This window comes from Cylas formicarius, unplaced genomic scaffold, assembly GCF_029955315.1.
Source record: "Cylas formicarius isolate icCylForm1 unplaced genomic scaffold, icCylForm1.1 PGA_scaffold_5__7_contigs__length_24384050, whole genome shotgun sequence".
NCBI lineage: Eukaryota > Metazoa > Arthropoda > Insecta > Coleoptera > Brentidae > Cylas > Cylas formicarius.
The window spans coordinates 18,775,448-18,797,540 of record NW_026844341.1 but is presented as its reverse complement, the minus strand read 5'-3'; the positions used below and the strand labels follow the sequence as shown (position 1 = coordinate 18,797,540).

Genomic DNA, 22,093 nt, shown 5'->3' with positions numbered 1-22,093 from the left:
GAACTAATTATGTATTTATGAAAAATCACCTCCTGAGACTTGACAATGTATGGATAAACCAAACAGAATTCGACTTGTTGATTAAACTATATGTTGCTGATAGAGCGAACGAGCGATTGAAAACGTATTGGGGAATTGGGTCGTTCAAAATCGTCTCAACACTAATTTAATATATGGCGGATGCGCAGGACTAGTTAAACGATACTGATTATTTATATAAGCCGGTCTAACAATGCAATTAATTTGACTCAGATTCAATAACATTCAGGAAGGGTGAGGTAAGGTCTGTTCATAGTGACCAATTGCTTTTCAATGGAATTATCCAAGGGTGGCCATTAACAAACAATGCAATAAGATTATTACGTAAAGTTTCGGAATTTAAATTCAGGTAAAATAGTGGTCCGTAATAGAAAATAATTTTATACCTACCTGTGTTTAATATTCTTTGGTTTGCTATACTACTTAGTTTAAGTTTATTAGTAATCATTCTTATTTCGTGTTTAATACAACGTGTGTTGAATCGTGTGCGAATTCTGCAAAATATGTGCGAGTCTAGTGTATCTCAGGAGATGCTCCCGCCCAAATGTAGAAAACACTATTTATTCTATTGAGACTAAGGAACTTATAAACAATTTGACTCTCACTGAACGTGGTGCCAGCAAGCAAGCATCTTTAGAAGAAACGACCACATTGACGAAAATTCCAACATCAACTGCATGGAAAATTGTGAATTATCCCATTTCATAGAGGAAAAAAAAAGCGATGCTGACATTTTCTCGAGTGTAGATGAAAGTGATCAAGATATAATATGGCGTAAAATTTACCAGTTATACGAGGAACAAAGTATGCCTACATTAGATATCTTAATTAGGAGACTTGAAAAAGATTAAACCGGTGTTAAATGTGGCGGAACTACCTTATGTGTTAACTTCAATGTCCTCAAACTTATAGAAACCGAAGTTTTTAACATCACACCACAAAGTTGGACAAATTGTGTTAAACAAACAGGCGATGATAGTGACACTGATATATTATGTGAATAATTTTAAGTTATTTAAATAGGTATTAAAAATCATTTGTAATTTTATTTTAGATTTAGCATCTTTCCTAACAAAAGCCCAAATAATTAAATTGTAAGCAAAGTACGGACCTGTTCGCCCATATTTAATTCTTACAGCTTGCCAGGGTCTTTCTTTAATTCGTATGGGTTAGTCACTTTCTTATACCTATGAACAGACTTTACCATGAAATTCTGTAAAACCAATCAAGCATGTACGCTAGAAAGAGAGATATACGTCTACTAAGTGGGTATTGTCGTACCGATGTAGCCGGACCCCTTAGTGTTAGATTTAAATAAAAAAGTAGTCCTCTCAGAGTGGGCCCCGTTTTGTTACCCCCCCGTTTTTGACGCGGGGGCTCAGCGACATGACTTTGCTGTGACAAACACACCGAACCTACCCGATACCATAACCCTGACGGTGATCGGGCGCGGGCCGATGCTAACCGGAAATATCCGGCGGTACTCTCTACCCGGGGTCCGGGGACCTTCCACGGAGGTGTTTAGGTTACGAGTGAACCCGGTAGGTGGCTCCGCCAGTCGCACTTGGGAGGACTACGTGATTTTCAATGTTGGCTTACCCTTACTTGTACTCAATTGGAGTCGTCGAACGGCGGTGAGATGTGAGATGCAACTTTGCTACTTTTTATTTATTTTTTCTAAAATCTTAACAATACTAACAAAAAAATGAATAGAGTACATTAAACGAAGATAATTTGTCTACAAGGAAAGTCGTGCTATTGAGACTGGAGAAAGCCGAGGGAGACAGTCCACGCACGGCACTGCCTTTGCGCGCATCGTTGTTATAGAGGTGAATGCACTGCACAAAGAGATTTGGACCCTCTCCGAAAAACCTGCGGGTCGGACCGCGAGAAGAAGAGCGATGATTTTCTTACGGCCGCACCACGCACTGACCGTTAATATACCGCGACGATTTTCAATTTTTCTGGTTCTCTCGTTATAGCATACGTCGATTGTTTCCCGTTATTCATCGATTGTTGTTTAACCGTTTTGTCTGGGCGAAGGCTGCTGAATAATGCATTTTCTTCTGGTTCCCGACCGGTGAAAGTTAAAAGATTTGAAAGAGCTCTTTGCATGTCTCTCTGTCTCTCTCGTTTTGCGTTCACGTGAGCTCCTTTGTGTGTATATGTGTGTGTGCAGTTGTTGCACGGGGACAGCGGTCGGTCGACCGGTTGCTAGGGGAAACGCAGAGTGCAGAAAAGCATGGGCGGCACAACGGGGATGTTTCACTTCCAAATGAAGGCGTCCCAAATTTTTATTCGTATTTTTGTTTTCGATTTTTCAATTTTCTAGCAAAAACTTTTTGATTTCTGGGATTTTGACGGGTTTTCGAAAAGCAGGCAAGATACTACTAAGAAAAAATCGAATTATGGCTTGATGAGATCGTTTATATTTCAACCTTTAACATTTGATTATTCGGATATGTTAAAATTCAACTAAAATCGGAAATCGTTTAAAGGAGGGATTTATGAGCGAGGTTCTGGTCTCGTGTCTCTTTCTGATCGCTCTGGCGGAGGAGGCAAGTTAAAAGGACGCCCGACTTTCTCTTTCTCTTCTCTCCGACTGTTTGGTGGTCTGCTTGGTCTCCTTTGTCCTTCCGATTGCCGAACCGTGTTTGTTTTGGAAGTTTTTCTAGAGGCATACCATACCGAATGTCTATAATAGTGTGTGTAATAGCCATAATCTCCCTAACTCGTTCAATGGTTATTCTTCCGGCTGATCGACTCCAGACCTTTTGATCTACTTTGGTCCCAAGGAATTCCGTTTAGTTTATTATTATATTTTTAGGCGTCTGTTCGTTTATTTACTATATGTTCTAATTTTATGTGTGCCCCGCATATACATGTATTCAATTTTTTCTTGGTTTACTTTCCTTGCCCAGATTTCATAATCATCAATCAGTTTTCTGTCTTGTTGTCAATCAGTATTTGTGTTGCCAGTATTCCTATTGTTAATCGATTTCCCGTTTTAAGTTTTATTATTTGTTGTTTGTGCTCTTATTAACTTCGACATTTAGGTCTATGGTTGATCTACCTGCCCGGGTATTCTTTATGAGTTTGCCATACAGTATGATTAAGCAATGGTTTGAAAGCAACAATTACTTTAATTACTTCGAATTTGAAGTAATTTTTAGGTGGTTCGTTAAGTTTTAATTAATATTAAGGCGACGGCAATCGCACGCCACTGATTTTCGAAGACGTAAAAATGCCCGGCGTGCATTGTAATACACGTACTTGTCCCCGTTTCCTCTCTCTGTCTGCCGCCATGTGGCCGCCGTAAAAGGGTACTGGGTGGCGTTTTCCTTTTTTTTTTTTAATTTTTTGCCCGGGAGGAAGGAGAAAAAATCGCCCCCCCGGGACAAGGAGCCATTATTGTCGGACGACGAAAAATTTCCTTGCACAGGAAAACGCCTGCCAGGGGTGTGTGCCTGTGTATGTGTGTATAGGTAGGTACTTACAATGAGCTCGGTCCCTACGTATTCGTTTTATTTTTATCGTCGTTTTATTGCGACGCAGACGCAACAGCTGCCATCTTTTCGGTACTCTGCATGTTGTACGGGGTAATTCAAATTGAAATCTCGGAAATTATTGGAGAAAGCTGCAAGTTTCAGTGCTTAACAGTCGTTTAAAGAAAATTTTTGTCCAAATACAACATACCCAACACACCCTGTATATAATTTTCAAAATATTCGGAGTAAAGGTCATAGCCCTGAATCTCCCACGTTTCCTAATCTATGAATTTTTCCAATAGCGTAAATGGTTTTCGAGAAAATTATTTTCTGAAACTATGCAGTACGTGTCTTTACGAAAACCGTAAAGACAAAAATTGTAGCTCTCGATTTGAGCTATAACAGTGTTTGAACCAATTAGCTCATTTTTTTACATTTATATTTGAAAACCCCTTTACATATTTGAGAAAAAAATGCTTAAAATAAAAGTTATATCACCGGATCTAGAATATTAACGATCAGGTTAACGGTTTAAGAATTTTTTTCTGGAAGCCAAAATAAGCAAAAAAAAAAAAATTCAAAAATGTTTAAAAAACACTTTGCGATATTTGAAGGCTGCCAAATCTGAGGCACTTGTTGCATCTTTTAATATAGTACCGAATATCCTGAACAGCATGTACAACTTTAACTGCAAAAAGTTTAGCTGTCTGTACGGGCCATACTACTGTGTAAAACAAATTGACTACTAATTCAGATTCTTGTAGCCAATTTTAATTAAAAGTTGAACCCAATTTTCAGTATTCTGCAAATACACGGCGCACCCTATATATTTTTGAAAAATTATTAATAGTAAAAGTTTATGGGCCAGAATCTTCTACGCCATTTGGTATAATAATTTTTTGGTACGATCAACGGTTTTCGAGAAGTGATTTTTTTTCCTGGATCCGTGCAAACGCGATTTTTATTTTTCTTTAAATACTTCCCGACCCCCCAGCCTGCCCTATTTCAATAGGCTTCGTTAGGGGAAAATGTTAATAGGTTCAAATTTCGGACACCTATCGTGTTTCATAGAGATGTCCAAAAACAGTCGAAAATTAAAAAAACAAGATGGCCGCCGAGATGGGATGGACCCCGTGGACTGTCGAAAAGGAACAAAATTTGAACTTCCTACTTCAAACGGTTCGAAAGTTATCGCCTTAAAACCAATTTCCACAAAGAACGGAGAAACAGACAAAAATTTTTTTTTCGACGCTGATCATTTCTGTATGAGGGATATATAAGTTTCATCGCCAAGGTTCTGCGAATTTGTATGTTTAATTAATTAAAAAATGCAAATGAAAACAATTAAATTCAATGCAACAAATTTTCGTCTGTCTGAGACTGTCTGTTCTCTGTTCAATTCGGCATTTGTTTTTCAACTTTTCAGGAATCAAAATAATGCTTTAATGAATTTACACGCCACAAAAATACGCAGAAAACTTTGGAAGCAAACACTGCAGAGGAAATTCAGAAATAAAACTGTTTCGACTTTTTGTTTAAGCGTTTTGTTTTCGGTTGGCAATAACAGAAAAAAACAATGGTATTTACGTTTGAAATGTACGAGCCAGTAGCAAAATACCAAAATTTAAATAAGTATAAAAGTACAAAAGTACACAGAACAAAAGTATATAAAAGCAGAACAATTATAAAAGAAAAATCAGAATAAAATTTCAGACAATACATAAATTTGACTTAATCTTTTAAAAATATTTAAATTATCACACTCGTTAATATTTTTTGGCTCGAACAAACCTTTATTTAAAATGGTATTCAACATATATGTTACTAGGATGAAATCAGTAGGGTTGCTAGTGTTATAGTCGTGAACATTCTTAAAGTAATGAACCCTGGAATGTATGGCGGCATAATTTTATTTTTTATCTTAAATATAAATATAAAGGCATCAAACATTACTTTTTGCTTTACAGTTAATATTTGTAATACATTTAATATAGTTTTGTATTTTCTAAAAAAAAAACAAAGTTGAATAATATTGCAAATGTGGCGCAAGCCAAGCTATTGTAAATTGACAATTTTGTATAACTTATGAAACCCATCTTTTGTGAGAATTTTTATTAATTATATTTATTAATATTATTAATATTTATATATAATAAATATTTATTAATTTATATTAATATTAACACCCTCCAGATCCCAGCCACTCAATCTAGGTTTTTTGCCATACAAACAGAACTTCGATCCGATGACATTAATGCTAGGATTATTATTGCACAGCCATACAAACACTCCATACAGGTCATCATTGATATCTCGCTGCATTTCTTCGATATTCTTTCCAGCGGCACATGTCATGGTATCGTCGGCAAATAATGTAATTTTGCTGTTTGAAGAAACACAATAATGACCCCAACACAGTCCCCTGTGGTACCCCATGATCCACCAAGATAGACTCAGACACACAGATGTCAATCCAGAGCTAAATTCTTTATACCAATATTTTCTAGCTTATCTGTTAAAATATCCCAGTTGACAATCTCGAAAGCTCTTCTAAAGTCCAAAAACACAGCCAAAACAAAACTATTGTCATCGACAGCACCACGAAATTCATCACGGATACTCACACAGTCACAGTCTCGCAATTGTTTTCGTCACGATGTCTCCGCAGCTGCTCCAATAATTTCTCGTACACTGGCACTGGTGTTGATTGGTCTAAAAATAGAATGCGGCTTAGTACCTGTAATCTTCGGCACGGGAACCGCCAAAGATGACTTCCCTTCCTCTGGAAACTGCCCTTTAGAACATGTCGCATTGATAACGTCCAACATTCGGTTTCCAACCACCTTGAAGACGCGGCATAATATTTTTTTTTATGAATTCATGTCGTCAAGAACGCAAAATATGATGAAGTCTTTTTAAATTGAAATCTGTGAGAAATACTGGTTTAGGTGCTAATACATTTTAAATGTGGCATCTTTTCGATTTATTTCAAAGCATAACAAGTAACAATGTTACAGTTATGCCATATGTGCCAAATTCTAATCTTAATATATAATATTAACACATATGAAGATAAAATTAAACTAAACTAAAAAACTAGATGGATGAAGACAATAACAATGAAAGTCGTGGGTATTATTTGGATTTACGTACACCAAATGATACAGCTGTCCTGTAATTCATCAACTACTGAAACTAAATGGGACTCATTAGATGATGGCTTGCTTCTACTGTCAAATGGAAGAAAGGTCAGATTAAGTAGACTCACACACCTATATCCGATGAATTTAGATCATGTGAGGAACTAAAAAATAGGCTTTCTGGAAAAACTCCGCTTGAAATATTTTTTATGTTTTTTTGATGACGACGTGACTGATTTGATTTTAAATCTTACATTGCTTTGCGACTTTTACGTTTGTAATAAGTGTAATGTGCAATTACACCAGTGGTGTTACCAGTGGTGCGCTTAGGAACCATAAAATATGCGTTTTTTTAGTTGTTTTCTGTCGAATTTGAACTTTCTTTTGTATATTTATGTATTTATTTATGTATGAAAAAGTATTTTTTTATTTTTTTTTATGCTTGGGATAATATGGGCGTGTTTCATTTTTTGACATGTAAAATTGTCCGACTATTTTTGTTCACATATGAACGCTTTTATTCGCGTTCGCGAACGGCAGTTGAGGCGCCATTTTTACTATACACGGCACCCCGATTGTCATGCTAATAGAGTGTGCGAAAAGTAAATGATGAGACGCAACTGTCGTAAAAAAATGGCACACATACATACACGCTCGCATTCGGACATTGGGAATCCAGGTGCTGATCAAAAGGAATATCAAAAAACAAGTGATCTAGTCTTTTTGTTGACCGAAAACCAGTAGCGAATTTTACGCGAAGAGAGGGGGGGATCAGTGGTGTCGGATCTCCCTAGACGGACTACCCTACCCGCAGCTCCCATGTGCGCGTGTATGTGGAAAAAGTTTTTGCAAATTTCATTGGCGTGCTTTTGCGAGAGTTTTGCGGAACAGAGACGTGTTGTTTTGGGTTCTCACGGCGTATACGGAGGGTCGCAAAAATTTTTGCCAATGTTAGATAAAAATAAAATACAAAGTAAATGCAAAAACTTATCTAATGTACACTTTCCCACAATAATTCAGATGCGACCGTTCTTCAAGGTCATGGGGCGACATATATATGTGCCGTACGAGCCGGTTTTTGGGTAAACATTTTTCCGGTAAAAACCCGACATTTCCAAAGAAATTTAATGCGGGATATTTGCATATTTAGGCCAAACCACCCAGATCAACCGAATGGTTGCAGTTTGACGGGTTTGCTCGATGACAAAAACGTGGAAAAATACTTTACATTTAAACTGCAGAATCCTGATCTTAAAATTCTAAGAAATATATTTGTGCTGTTTTGCAATAATTTATAGAAAAATTTATGATTTATGATCGCACAAAAATTAAGATGTGAGTTTTAATCTTTACTATCGATGTATTTTTAATTACTTCCAATGTAGACCCTGACTTAAAATTTCATTTGCGTATTCGATGCAATCGTTTGCCATGAAAATAATGCAACTTTGTGTTTAACTTTAAATATTTCAAAAACTAATAATTTTATCGTTACAAAGAAATTGTATGTTATTTGCCTATAAAATATTGAAGAAACCAAACATTGTAGTAAATTGGCCACTGGTATTGAATTTGAGCAAGGTCTGCCAGTTACTCGCCATTGTCGTACGCATCTGTTAGTGACCTAGTAGCCTGAGCGGTTAATTTAGTATAATCTAGTAGGATATTTAAAAGTACTGGGTAATTTTTTTTTTAAATAATAAATAAAACATCCCATGTTATCCTAACATCCATGCGATTTGAACTAAATCGCTCAGCTCATAATACTACAGTGAATATATTTACTGTGTTTAGCCAATATAAACACGTTGTGGAACGAGTTACTTTGCCCTAAAATCGATAAAAATATAATAAATAATAATATTAATTGTAAGACATTTTCCACATATGGTAAATACAATAACAATGATTTTATATATATAGTGAGTGATTAGTAAACCTAAACACCGGATTTTATAGGAATTGATATTTTATTCCTTTCCATTTTACTGCTTTTTACTGCTTGCAAAAAAAGAATATTAACGAAGTTCGAGGATATAAATGAATAATAGCTAAGACAAATAATAAAACCGGCGTTACGCGAACCAAGACCATTCTTCTGTTTTTAGTAAGCTTTTAAAGGCCTCACACGAATTAGTATTAAATGAGTCAATGCTACTATTGTCCTTTAAATTAGTAATTATTCTTATGTAAAAATCTTATAAGAGGGAAGGTAGTCTGATATTCACACTGGTATAGCCGATAGTCCTATAATTAAGGTCAAAAATGAAAAAAAAAAAGACTCAGCCACCTAACCAAAACTAAACAAAACAATTTCACTCTGTAGCACGTGGAATATTGGAATATTTACATTTTACAAGATATTACATTGTTTCACAGTGCTGCCTTTGTTTGTTTCGACCTTTTTTGAGTTGCTTTTGGATGTAGTGTATAATATTGAATGGATTTCTGTGGAATGAAATAAGTTTCGATGATAATTTGCTTAAGAAAGTCACGTGACTACACCTTAAATTAAAATCATTAGAGAGTGTTGTCTTTATAGAATCAAGTGCACTCAATAAAAATAATTTAGTTTAGTTTCATATGAATGTTTATTTACTGTTTGGTTTGAAATTTTCTGATTAACATATGATATCAGTTATAATGGGTGTTTTTTTTTTCGATGTATAGAACTTTAAGTTGGCATTACTGTTCAAGATGGCGACCGATTTAACAGCTGTCAAGTGATTTATTCTCAGTTTGGTTTGGCAATTCATCATGAATAGACTCACGCCTGAACAACGCTTGCAAATAGTGCAATTTTATTTCGAAAATAATGTTTCTGTGCGGAATACGTATCGCGCACTACGTCCATTTTATCGTCGACAAAATCGTCCATCAGAGCAGTCAGAGCAGTTAATTCGATTAACCATGGAACGTTTTCGCACCACGTTTACTCTTATTGATAACTCGCATCCCCAAAGACGCCGTACGGTGCGTACAGAAGAAGCTATTGCTGCTGTAGAGCGTAGCATTGGGGAAGACAAGAATGAGTCCGTCCGCCATCGAGCACAAGAATTGGATCCGTGTCTATCCACTTTATGGAAGATTTTGCGGAAGGATCTTGGTTTACGTGCTTACAAAATCCAACTCGTGCAAGAATTGAAGCCAAACGATCATCAAGTAAGGTGTACGTTCGTCGAATGGGCCCAAAATGAGATTGCCGTTGTTCCCGATTTTCATAAGCGAATTTTGTTTAGCGATGAAGCGCACTTCTGAATGGCTACGTCAACAAACAAAACTGCCGCATTTGGAGCGAAGCTAATCCTCAAGTGTATGTCGAAACACCGTTACATCCAGAAAAACTGACTGTTTGGTGCGCTTTATGGGCTGGTGGAATCATTGGTCCGTACTTCTTCAAAAACGATGATGGCCACAACGTTACAGTCAATGGTGGTCGGTATAGAGCTATGATTACTAACTCTTTCATTCTTGAATTGAATAACCATGGTGTCCAGGAGATGTGGTTTCAAAAAGACGGCGCAACATGTCACACAGCTCGTGCCACAATCGATTTATTGAAAGACACGGTGACCGCCTAATTTCACGTTTTGGACCTGTGAATTGGCCTCCAAGATCTTGTGATTTAGCACCGCTAGACTACTTGCTGTGGGGCTATGTAAAGTCATTGGTCTATGCGGATAAGCCACAAACGCTTGACCATTTGGAATACAACATTCGCCGTGTTATTGCCGATATACGGCCACAAATGTTGGAAAAAGTCATCGAAAATCGGACGTCCAGATTGGACTACATCCGCGCCAGCCGTGGCGGTCATATGCCAGAAATCATATTTAAAATGTAATGCCACACGGATAAATAAAATTCATGTCAATCGAATAATCCATCGTTGTTTTATTGCAACTTAAAGTTCTATACATCGAAAAAAAACACCCCTTATAATAATAATAATAATAAATTACCGTTATTGTTGTATATGGTTATATAGAAATATACATTAGAAAAGAGGCGAGGTCTAGCAAAAGCTACTCCACTAAACCTCTAAAATGTTTAAATTGAAAACTAAATAGGAAGTTATAATTATATTGATAAATTAAATATAGTATAACAGAAAATTTAATAGTAATACGGAACAATAGAAAGTTATTAAAAATAAAAATAAAAAAAATAAGATTGAAAATCAAATTATTTGAGAAGTTAGCAGTTTCAATCTGAAATATTTTTTAAATGTAATTGAATGTGATTTTACTGAATCGGGTACACTATGAAAAATTAAATCATCGAAGCCGCAGTAACTCAATTTGGCGCACATAAGTTTATGGTCAAGCCGATCAAAGGCTTTAGAGTAATCTAAAGATATAAGTGCAGTCGCAAGACTAAGAACTAATGTGATCGTTGATGCGTAAAAATAGACTAATAGTACTAAAACCTTTATGAAATCCAGATCGACTGTTACTTAGTGACTGTTATATGATTGGCATTAACATAATCATAAATTTGTACATTTATGACTTTCTCCAAAACTCAGTTCGTATTATTTTCATTTTTTTGGATCATTATTTTGATCTGCTCTGTGTACGACCGCTCGGCAACGTACTTCCTACGCCACTGCGACCGCCCTATCGTCATTACCGTTTCTGTTCCCTCTGCAAAATTTTGACACTTGGCGAACGCGATTCAGCAAGTTGTCCCTTCTCGCTTTTATCATATTTTTTTTATACGCGAATCTAATAGGGGTGGGACCCCTGAGGTACGAGGGGGTCGTCATTCTCTCTATCAGCCGCTCGGTACGCGGCGGCGGTGTTTCTTTGCATGACCTTTAAAGGGACCGAAAGAATATGTATCGGCGAAAATTTCGGCAATCATTAAGCGCTGTGCGCTCGTCGAAATGAACTCGGAGAGGGCATTGCGTCGCAAACGCTATAGCAGATTTGCCGGTAAAATGCGGCCCGACCGCTTCGCTCCTTTTTTTTCCATCCGTTTTAGCATCGGAATCCGCATCGACGAACGTCACTGACCGCCGCCTAAGCGCGGGACAACTGAAATTGCGAAAAAGACGAAAAATAATGTAAGAGGGAGAGTGAGAAAAAAGTAAATAAAGGAAATAAAAAAGAAATGATTCTACCCTCTGCGACACCCTAATGGTTGAAAAAACCTCCCTTATATTTATTATTAGCTTTCAACCTGTGCTAGTATTTTTTTTGCACCGACAGCGACGGGTGTATATTTTGTCGGCACCCCCGGAGCGCGCACCTTTTTATGTATACTCAAGAGAAAACTTTACGATTCCTAATTTCCCATTAAACCATCGCGGTTAATAAGAAAAACCATGATGATCCAGATAATAATTAGCGTTTTCAACGACGTAAGTACGTAGGATATTTCCGTGGATACATTATGAAGAGCATCATAGTTTAGGATATGTCACAGATTTGCAGGGTGTTTATTAATTTATATCCAAGGGTCGGAATGCCTAGGTGATTTTAGAAAGAAAAGTTAATATGAATATATGTCTAACACTCTACAATTGAAAAATGTTATTTAAAACATTCAATTAAGAAGTGGTCAAAAAAATGCTTCCACGCATGATAGACGCCTATGAAATTTCAATAAATTGCTAAATACTTAATGAATTTTTTATAGGGGATTTCAAAAATAACTTAATTTTAGGCGGTGCCGCACCGCGTCGCTGCTAAAATCTTTTGATGAGAAAATTATGATAGATAGGTTATGATAAGTTTATTAACTTGTTGCATACTATACTCCTGGGTAAATTTTTGTAAAACAGCGAGTCCTTAGCTAACAGATGACCCTTGACAATCTAAGTTCTCCCTGTTTCATCAGGTATACCGCAAGGTTCTGTCCTTAGACCTATATTATTCTTAAATATTTCTGATATTTATTCATTAATCGAATATTTGAATTTACATTTATTTGGGGATGACACGCAGCTATTTTACTCCTTCGATCCTAAATTATTTGATATTGCTTCAATTTATATCAATTTGGAATTGCAAAACTTATTTCTATATTTTCAATTAATTTCAATAATTTTCAACTTAATGCTACAAAAGTCCGACTCAGTGCGGCTTTTTCCACAAACAATCTATACATTATACATTCAGTTATTAACGCTAAATGCTCGAATTGACTGGCGACAGTGTTTAGTGAAGCGGTTGATGTAACCCATATTTCCCAAGTATAAAAAAAAATAAAAAATACTTTTTTGCTCTGAAATTATTTATTTTGTTTGTTGCACTTGTGCTACATGTGTCAATAAAATAATAAAAATTTGAAACATACAAAAAAAAATACAGGTGTGTAAACGAACCACTGAGAAAAAACATTAAATAATGTTTTGGGGCACATATAACATATAATTTATACATAAATATACAAAAGGAAGTTCAAATTCGACAGAAAACAACTAAAAGTAGATTGTTTTGTTTGATTCGATACAAAAAGCGCAAAATATTTTATGGTGCGTGAACGCACCGCACCACTGGTAACACCCGGTTTCATTTTTGGTGATATTTTACAAAGCATATGCATATTACACTTATTACAAACGTAAATTGTGTGCCTGTGGCAAATGCTACATCTTCTTCGGGTAATTGTTTTATCAGTTTTTAAAAGTCGCAAAGCAATGTAAGACTTAAAGTCAAATCAATCGCTTCGTCATCAAAAAACATAAGAATTATTTCAAGCGAAGTTTTTCCAGAAAGCCTATTTTTTAGTTCCTCACATGGTCTAAATTCATCGGTGTGTCAGTGTACTCAATCTGACCTTTCTTCCATTTGGCAGTAGAAGCAAGCCTGTCGTTTGTAATTCCTTTTGAGTCAAATACCTCGAAAATAGTATATTTTATGAACTGCACAACAAACTAATACTAAAGAACACGCTAATTGTTAGATGTTTATTCTACATGCGCTGACTTGTCTAGACTTGCAATAACAAAGTTTTGTTTCACAGATAAAACCAGTGGTGCATTAACGCACCACTGGGACAAAATGGGTTAAAGAGACTTTTCGCACCCCCGACCAGCGCAAATTGGGAGTAGGAAGTAGAAAAATGTATTTGTTTTTTCCTCAAAACGTTAACACCCTTACCAAATAAAATGTTCAAATTCAATTATCACCCTGTATAAACGAAGATGAAATATCAGCAAAAGAAGCCGCTTAAACTAAAGACAGTTGTGTAAAGCTTCTATAGAGGAAGGAGGAGGAGGAGTGATAAAATGAACTTCTGCGTCAGTATACATAAAAATCATCCTAGAGTAATCGAAGAAAAAAAAAGAAGGTGGTGAGCGACTCAACCCGTACATCATTCTCTCAACTCCATCGGCATCCAAAGCAGAAAGAGGACAGAGAGAACGGACTCGCAAGCAGAGACCGAACCGGTTCCTCTGTCTATATACGGTCGAAGATTTTTAACCGCCTCCGCCCCTTTAAAATTGAGATTTTTTCCCGATGCCCGCGCGAAATACCCGAATAACCTGTTTGCGACCGTGTGTCGGATTATGTCGTCGTCCTCGTCGTCGTCGTGGTCGCCGCATAGTGGCGGGAACGGGATCGCAGGTCGATTCCGTCTTAATTTCGTATGGGGCGCATGCGCGCTAATCGAGACGAGCAGAGTACGCGAGCGAGATGGCGATAAATTACCCGCCCGGCGACCATATGAACATTTGCAAGACGAGAATCGACCACCTATATGGGATCTCGCGAAATTTAAATCAACACCTTTTCATTTGAATAGACAGCAATTATTTAAATGGTCGGGAGCGGTAGCACCCGTGGGAACGTTGCCCGTTCGGGAATTTTCGCTGGTAGGGTTTTTTTTTTTTGGGGGGGGGGGGGGTGATATCCGCTCTGCCGAATAAAGACTTACCGAGGGATTCGCGTTGCGCACTTGTCACTCCGCGAACACGTGATGTACGTTCCATTTTTGGAACTAGGACTCCTCTTGTTAAACTTTTCTCTCCATATAGTATTTTTCATGGACGCTATATATGTCTATGACCTGTGAACGTCAGACATGGAGTAGTGTGAGAATGCCTTATTTTTTGAGCCTTTAATTTCGCATCCTTTAAATTAGATATATTAATAATTTTTCACAGCGATCATGCCATTGTTAATTGAACTTTTTTTCTCGGCAAGACGCTCTGCAGGCTTTGTTTTCTATGTCTTCTATAAGAGATCGGGCGTTTGTCTGTTGTTTAATATGGTAAATAGTTTAGTGTCATAGCTACGTTTTCATCCACCCTTTGGAACTATAATATAGGGAAGGCTGATATGTTCCCGGAACCATCTGCAGATACTTGAGCAAGAACAAGACAAATTCTCCTGACCTGCAGGTCTTTATGGTACCTACTCGATATCGCTAGGTCTGCACGTCTACATGTTCCCTTCTGGTTCTGGAACTAGTGAGAGGTGGAACTCTGCGGAGCCATCGTAGTTTTTTAAGACATGAAAACTCTCGGCTTTGATTTGCAAGCCATTATCGCAAGTCCTCTGTTTTGTTTTGGACACTGTGAGGTACAAGGCGGTCCGTTTAAGAGGGGCCTATCCATTATCTCGAAACCTACGGAGGTTTTAAAAATAAATAAATGTAACAGTTGTTTCTATTAAAATGACGTTTTATTTTTTTTATTTTCCTAATCGTCACTTTTTTATATACAGGGTGGTATAACAACGTGGCACTTTTTTTTTATTGAACATCCTATATTTTATTGCATTTTTGGATACGTAGTCCTTTCAAAGACAAATTTAACGACATATATGAGAATGGGTCTGCGATGAAGCGTTTCGAACTTCGAGTTTACTTTGCAACTTTGCAAAATTATACTTTTCTCAATGTTCTTAGATTTTCGAATGACCACTTTAATAGCAATTTCATCGTACGGGTCGGTGACTTACCGTTTTGCCTTAATTGGCAGATAAAATTAAAAACTGGGTTTAATATTTAAATTATTTATTTAAGTTATCAAGCCTTCTGTGTGTTTTTTAGGAAATTATGTACAGCGAGTTGTGACAACGAGAAATTTAGCATACCCAGGCGTTCTTAGGATTAATATTGACGATATTTATAAGCTAGAAAAGAAATCAGTCGACGACTTTCCGAGGCATTTAACGAAATTTGGAAAGATCAAAAAAAGAAAAGAGTGGGAAGGAGGGAGAATCGTTGGTCCAGCATGCCAGACGACTCGATTTATATACATTCGAGCAAAACTAAAAAATGACGAATATTTGCCTGAAGTTTTGCCGGAGTTGGTTTCTCGGTTTGTTGAAACGTCGTCGCGGCGCTAAATTGCCGGCGCCGCCGGCCAAGAATTCCGTCGCGTTGCACTTTTCTAATAGCCAAAACAAAAGTAAAAATTTATCGTGTCGCGCGCGCCACATTCTCCGCGTCGGGGGGGGCGGCGGACGGGCGGCGGCCAGAAAGATTGAGACGGCGTGCGTGTCGGAAGGAGACGGAGCGAGCGGCGAGGTGCATTTTGCACGGCGGTGCGCAAATTTCGCGTACGCTATAAATATTGGAGAATGTCTGCAATGTTGATGCCGGCGTGGCGGCAGGCGCGTCCCTCCTATGCGCGTGGGCGGCCGGAATGAAATAAGAAAATGACGGTCATGTTTGGGTAAAAGGATTTTGTTTTTCGTATTGGTGACGGTGGGGAAGAAGCAATAAACGATTTTTAAAAATAAGTGTTCGCGTGCAATGGTAAATTTAGAGATCGTCGTCACTAATGGTTGATATTACCTTATGTCTAAAACAAACGCTATTGTACCAGTTGCTTGGTAACTTCCAAACGGGAGGAAGAAAGAAAAAAAATCTTATGCGCGTATTAACTGTCCTGAGAAAATGCAAGAGATGTTCTAATTTCCTAAATGAATTTTTTCTGCCATTAAGCAGCGATATTCATTAGTTAGCTGCTAAAATTGCATTCGTATTCATCTAACAATTTATTTATTGGTGTCGATTGAACACCTTCAATGTGCTTATAAAAAAAGTAAGGTTGGATCAGCGATTAAAAATTTGTATTTGCAAGGGTATGCAATTGAAATTGCAATTTTAATTTTAGACAAATGTATAGCCCAAATGTTTGCCCAAAAAAATTTACTTTTTCTGAGAAGTTATTGAATCAAAAATTATTTGAAACTTTTATATGAGTATTCATGACGTACTAGAGCTACTAAAGACCATGTTGGAGTTATCTTTAATACATTGTTAGCTTCTTATAATAATATGGAGAGTGGTCATGGATTTCTCGGTCAATGGCCGTGTGCCATTCAATAATTTCGCTGGTCGGTGGGGGGGAGTGGTTTGCGAAAATTTCCGGCCTGTGATGGCGATATGGAGCGCGATAACCCGTTGTGGTCGTGCGAGGGGAGTGCGCGTGCGCCGTTTTCCCCGGACCGACCCGAATGCAATGTATTTCGCGGCTCCCTAGACGAGTTGCAAAACAACGGATCTTTCGGGGTGCACAGCGACGTTGCATTACTACACACACCGCGGAGGTCGGTACAACAACATCCATTTATTTTTTTTGGCAAACGGTCCGTCAAAAAGGAACCAAAATTCGCCGAACAGCATTCCGTGTTTTCTTTTTTGGTTTTCGTTTCGTTTCGTTATCCGGCCGGGACGTTTTCAATTCCACCGCCGCGTTTCGTTTTATTTTTTATTTTTTGATATATCGAGAGGGAGCCGTTTTTCGCGATCAAATTGTGCTAAGTTTTCGATCACTTCCCGATGTTAATTATCGCCGTAATTGTTAGTGTTACTAGTTTTGGTTATCTAAATAATGTTTGTTGTGTTTGTTGATGTGTAAAAAGTGTTTAAGAGTTGAATTAACTTAAGCGAGTGGTAAGTTTTTAAACGAAGAGCTTTAAGGGAACGTGGGTGTATCGAAAACGCGATCTATTTTTATGCTTTCATACGAAAATAACCCCAAACTGGTCGAGCCGGCCAAGCCTGAATCTAGCGTTATGCAACCAACTTTACACCGTCTAACGGTCGTTTTTCATATTATTCTTTGTCGGTCGGAATTTGTGCGTTCTTATCGGGCCGGCGACGTCGGTTGTCGTCGAAAATTCACATTTTCATAGTTGGCGGCAAGAAAATTTCGCGAAAATTGCGCGAATGGTTCTCCTTTGCGTGATGCGGCACGCGTGGTACCCGCGTCGAGGCTAGGGTCGTGCGCGTCGCCGGCTAAACCCCGCACCAGCGGCGCTGCCGTTTCACGTTTTGCCATCGTTCGCGGCCGCCATTTTAATTTCACCCAAAAATCTAACGTTGGATTTGAGGGGCCCCGTCACCCGATCAGTGCCTGGTTTTCATAACCGTTCGCGTCTGGTAAGTAGGGGCCGCGTGTAGCGGCCCCCCTTGGCCGTCTCCGGTCCGTATTTCGCACAAATTTAACCGGTTTGGGTCACTATCGTTTCGCGTGGTTGTGGTGGTTATAAAAAATGGCCGACGCGGATGTGTCGCGAAATTGGACGACCCGCGGGAAAAATTCCGGTTGCTATGACGATAGAGGGAAAGTTTTCCGTTCGCCGCGTTTCTTTCCTGATTTTGTTCTGTGTGTACTCTAGAAAGGCGACGCGGACCGCGCCGTTCAATATCCGGTTTGCGAAAGCGCGGGAAATTTGAATGCGCCGTTATTTTCGCGCTAAATTTAGACGGTACTCCCAAGATATTTGTCCTCTTCCGAAATTTAACGAAAATGTGGTTTGTTGAGCGTATCTATGGTTGGCAAGTCGAAACCCATAGGGCACCAGTTTTGTTTTTTTTTTTTTTCTAATCCGCGGAAACGAGTTTAGTTGCGAATAAGTGGCATGGATTTTTTTCCGATTCCGTTTGCTTTGTAAAATTTTGTCACAATGAAAACTGGTTTTCGTTTTTCAACATTAGAAGGCAGGTTAGACGTTTTTTTTTATAAAAAGGTCCGTTGAGAACCAACCATTATTTCCTCCCATTTCCAGTCCTAAGTAGGTCGACCTTTTCTTTGCTTTCGCTTCCACACTTCAAATCGGGTGCGATTGTCGAAAAAAAAAACGATAAGTGATCGGCTGTTGACCGTCTGATCTCGCGGCCTCCGAATGAAAAGAAAAAAACGTCTGCCCCAATGCTTCCAAGGCTAAGGTTAACGGCCCGTCGTTCAGAGGTGGGAGACAAACGAAAACGAAAAATCAAATCGACCCATTAACAGACTGCCGTGGTTTTGTGCCCTTCCTCAGCGCGTCTAGATGTTTGGGGTGGGGCTAGGGGGATAAGGGGACCTCCTTGGGGACCTTGCAGCCACCGGAATCGCGATCGATACTTGCATGCTAGTGATGCAACCGTAGTAGAAGGCTGGGGGTGTAACGTTGGTTGGCGACGAATTGCGACGTTTTTTTTTTTAAATGTCTATATATTTTTTTCGATTGAAAACATGGCGAATGTTCACGTTTTTTGGGTGATTCACAGATTCGCAGTGATTTTTACTGGAAACTACCTCCACTTTCCTTCAAGTTTTTAGATTTGAGAACATTTCGCTTCCAAACTTTGAGAGTACAAAGCAGTACTTTCTTTAAGGTCATTCAAACGTTTTAAATTTAACTTGGAATTGTTTCTCAGTAAAAAGAAATTATTTAACGCTTTTTACTTTGTACTGAAAAGTCTTTTGAAAACTGGGGATGTTCCCAATAATCATTTATTGAAGAATATAATAAATATATTATATAGAATTATTGCCCTACATATTGCAATTGATAAATGAACGTCACAATTCGTACGGAAAAGTAACGCTGTGAGTATAAATTCAAGATTTGCCCAGAATCCGGTAAACTGTTTTTCGGGTAGATAAGCGTATTTATGCTAGATTGAGGATGCGCTAGAAAATGATTATTGAATTGTGGTAAGTCTTAAGTATGTGGGGGGGGGGGGGTCGCTTAATAGCGCTTAATTGTCTCTCATCGCCGTTTGGGTTCTATTGAGGTCTGCAAAAAATGCCGTTCAAGCAAAAAGCTGTTTATTTTGTCAAATCTTCGTTCCGTTTTGTTCGTGCGTGCGTACCACAAGCATCGCAAAATATGGATCAAATAATGCTGTCGTCCAACCAAATTTACAAAATGGACACGTTAATGTGGGTCCTGCGGACTAGCGAAAGTAATGTTGGCCCCCTATTTAATTCTACCCCAGCCTGGGGGAATCCGAAAGTACATAATCGGCGTTAATTGTTTTTTTCAATTTGTTTCAGCTATGGCAGAAGGTAATGGTGAAGTAACAGAAGAACCAATGAAAATCGAACCCGAAATTACAGAGAGAACCGAAGACTATCAAAAATTATTAGACTATGGCCTGGATGAAAAGGTGAGTGCAAGGTCACCTTCCCAGCTCGTCAAGCCAATTTTCAATGCAAAAAATGATAAAAGTCAAAGAATTTTTTCTTTTATGAACGAGTTCTGTTATTTTACCATGATTTATTGACAATTACAACAACAGTAAGCATAATATTAGTTAGAATAAAGTAAAGCGTGCATGGTTTTGCAGGTGGCGTCCAAACTAGACGAAATTTACAAGACTGGTAAATTAGCGCACGTCGACCTAGACGAGAGGGCGCTCGACGCGCTCAAAGAGTTCCCGGTAGATGGCGCCCTCAACGTGCTCGGTCAGTTCCTGGACTCGAATCTCGAGCACGTTTCCAACAAGTCTGCGTACCTGTGCGGCGTGATGAAGACTTACCGGCAAAAGAGTAGGGCCGGCCCGAGTCAGGGAACGGCGCCGCCGGTTGCGGTCCCCGTCAAGGGGCCCGACGAGGAAAAGATCAAACAGATACTGGACCGCACCGGCTACACGCTTGACGTAACGACAGGTTCGTTGTCGATTCACGGTGGCGTCCTCTTCCTATGTTTATAAGATATCATTTGATGTTGGGTCGATACATATGGCCACCATGCTTTTACAAACTGAATGCTTTGTTGCATTGACATAATTGCAAACTAGATGTTACTCGACGTAAACACTGTAGATTATAATATTTTTTTCGAATCTCTTGAACTATGGAGAGACTTGTATTTCTATTGCCAAGTTGGAAGTTTTCTTGTTTTCTGCAAAATACTCTAAGAAGCCGTTTTGATAGTTTGATGGCGAAATCACCGTTTTTTTTTTGTCGTGAGCCATGATTAAAAGATCATTTGGTCCAGACCATTTTACAAGTGAGTGAGACCTCTGGCGAAAAAAAAAAAGTTAAACTTCCTAAATCCTAAATCGTTTGAGACTCCACAAGAAACAATCGCGAACTTGATTAGATCTATGCCTAATCGAGAAGATATGTTATTAGGACATGCCCATTATTGAAAAATAAGTCTTTGAGTTGCTTGTGCAGTTATATACTATGCTAAACCTAGAAAGCAGAAATTAATTTTAATCAATTTAAACTTGTATTAAAGCATATTAATCTTTCAAACGGCATTTGTTTGTATCTGATTAGTAGTTTCTATGCACGCAAATTTGTTTGCAACTTGCAATAAACCGGCGTTAAAATTGAAGACACCCTGTAAAAATGCCCTTTTAAGTTATGGGTTCCTCTAGCATACATGCTTTGGGTTTAATAAACGCCATCCATCCACATTGCAATATAAATTGAGAGAGTGGATTTCATCGTCAGATTCTATTTTACACAAACCACACACTACGAAAACTGTTAACAGAGCCACAAATAATGCTTCGTTGTCGCTTATGCGTGCAAAATGAGCGGTAAAACAAAAAAATATTAGGAAATTGTTTACTGTCGGTAGCGCCACCGTCAGAGAATAAATTCCCGTATCTTTTAGGTCAAAGAAAATACGGGGGTCCGCCGCCGCACTGGGAGGGCAGCACCCCCGGCGCCGGATGCGAAGTGTTCTGCGGCAAAATACCGAAAGACATGTACGAGGATGAGCTGATCCCCTTGTTCGAGGAGTGCGGGACGATATGGGATCTGAGGCTGATGATGGACCCGATGACCGGCACGAATCGGGGCTACGCTTTTGTCACGTTCACTACGCGAGACGCGGCCCAGGTGGCCGTCCAAAAGGTGAGTACGGCGAGAGTGCGTGACCCTCGGCGTCCTGAGCTGTCGTTCTGTCCCGCCCGTAGGAAAACGGTACCTCGGGACTTCTGTTTTCTGTTTTTTGGGGGGCGGGAGGTCGTTATTCGACACCACCACCACAACCTGGTAGGAAAATTTGGCTTGGATAATGTTTATTCCGCGTTTCGGTCCGCTTCTCGTCTGGGAGCCCGCGCGCTGGTGTTCTTTTTTATTTGTCTTGTTTTTATAGATGGCGCGGGCCCGCCGCTATAGACGAGAGGTAGATTCGGTCGACGCGTTTTGCGTTATTTGTACCTAATTGGCGATTCTATTTATAGATGTGCGTGTCGCAGCTGTTGTCATAGCCCGGCAATTTATTT

The 22,093-nt window shown here is 38.7% G+C and overlaps 1 protein-coding gene across 13 annotated transcripts in view; it reads left to right on the top strand.

The window, feature by feature from the left end:
* LOC132702558 (heterogeneous nuclear ribonucleoprotein Q-like) overlaps positions 1-22,093 on the top strand; it is a 51,582-nt gene that overhangs the window by 10,858 nt on the left and 18,631 nt on the right. For 10 of the 13 annotated variants that reach the window (XR_009618901.1, XR_009618903.1, XR_009618900.1 and 7 more), the window contains exons 2-4: positions 19,902-20,014; positions 20,195-20,516; positions 21,478-21,719. Coding sequence is in view for 9 of the 13 variants with exons in the window: in XM_060671269.1 (XP_060527252.1) it covers positions 19,902-20,014; positions 20,195-20,516; positions 21,478-21,719 (677 nt within the window). In the remaining 4 variants the exon portion in view is untranslated. Of the gene's footprint in view, positions 1-17,085; positions 17,528-17,717; positions 18,017-19,901; positions 20,015-20,194; positions 20,517-21,477; positions 21,720-22,093 lie in introns of those variants that run through there. The other 3 variants (XM_060671273.1, XM_060671271.1, XM_060671272.1) reach the window with 3 other exon arrangements.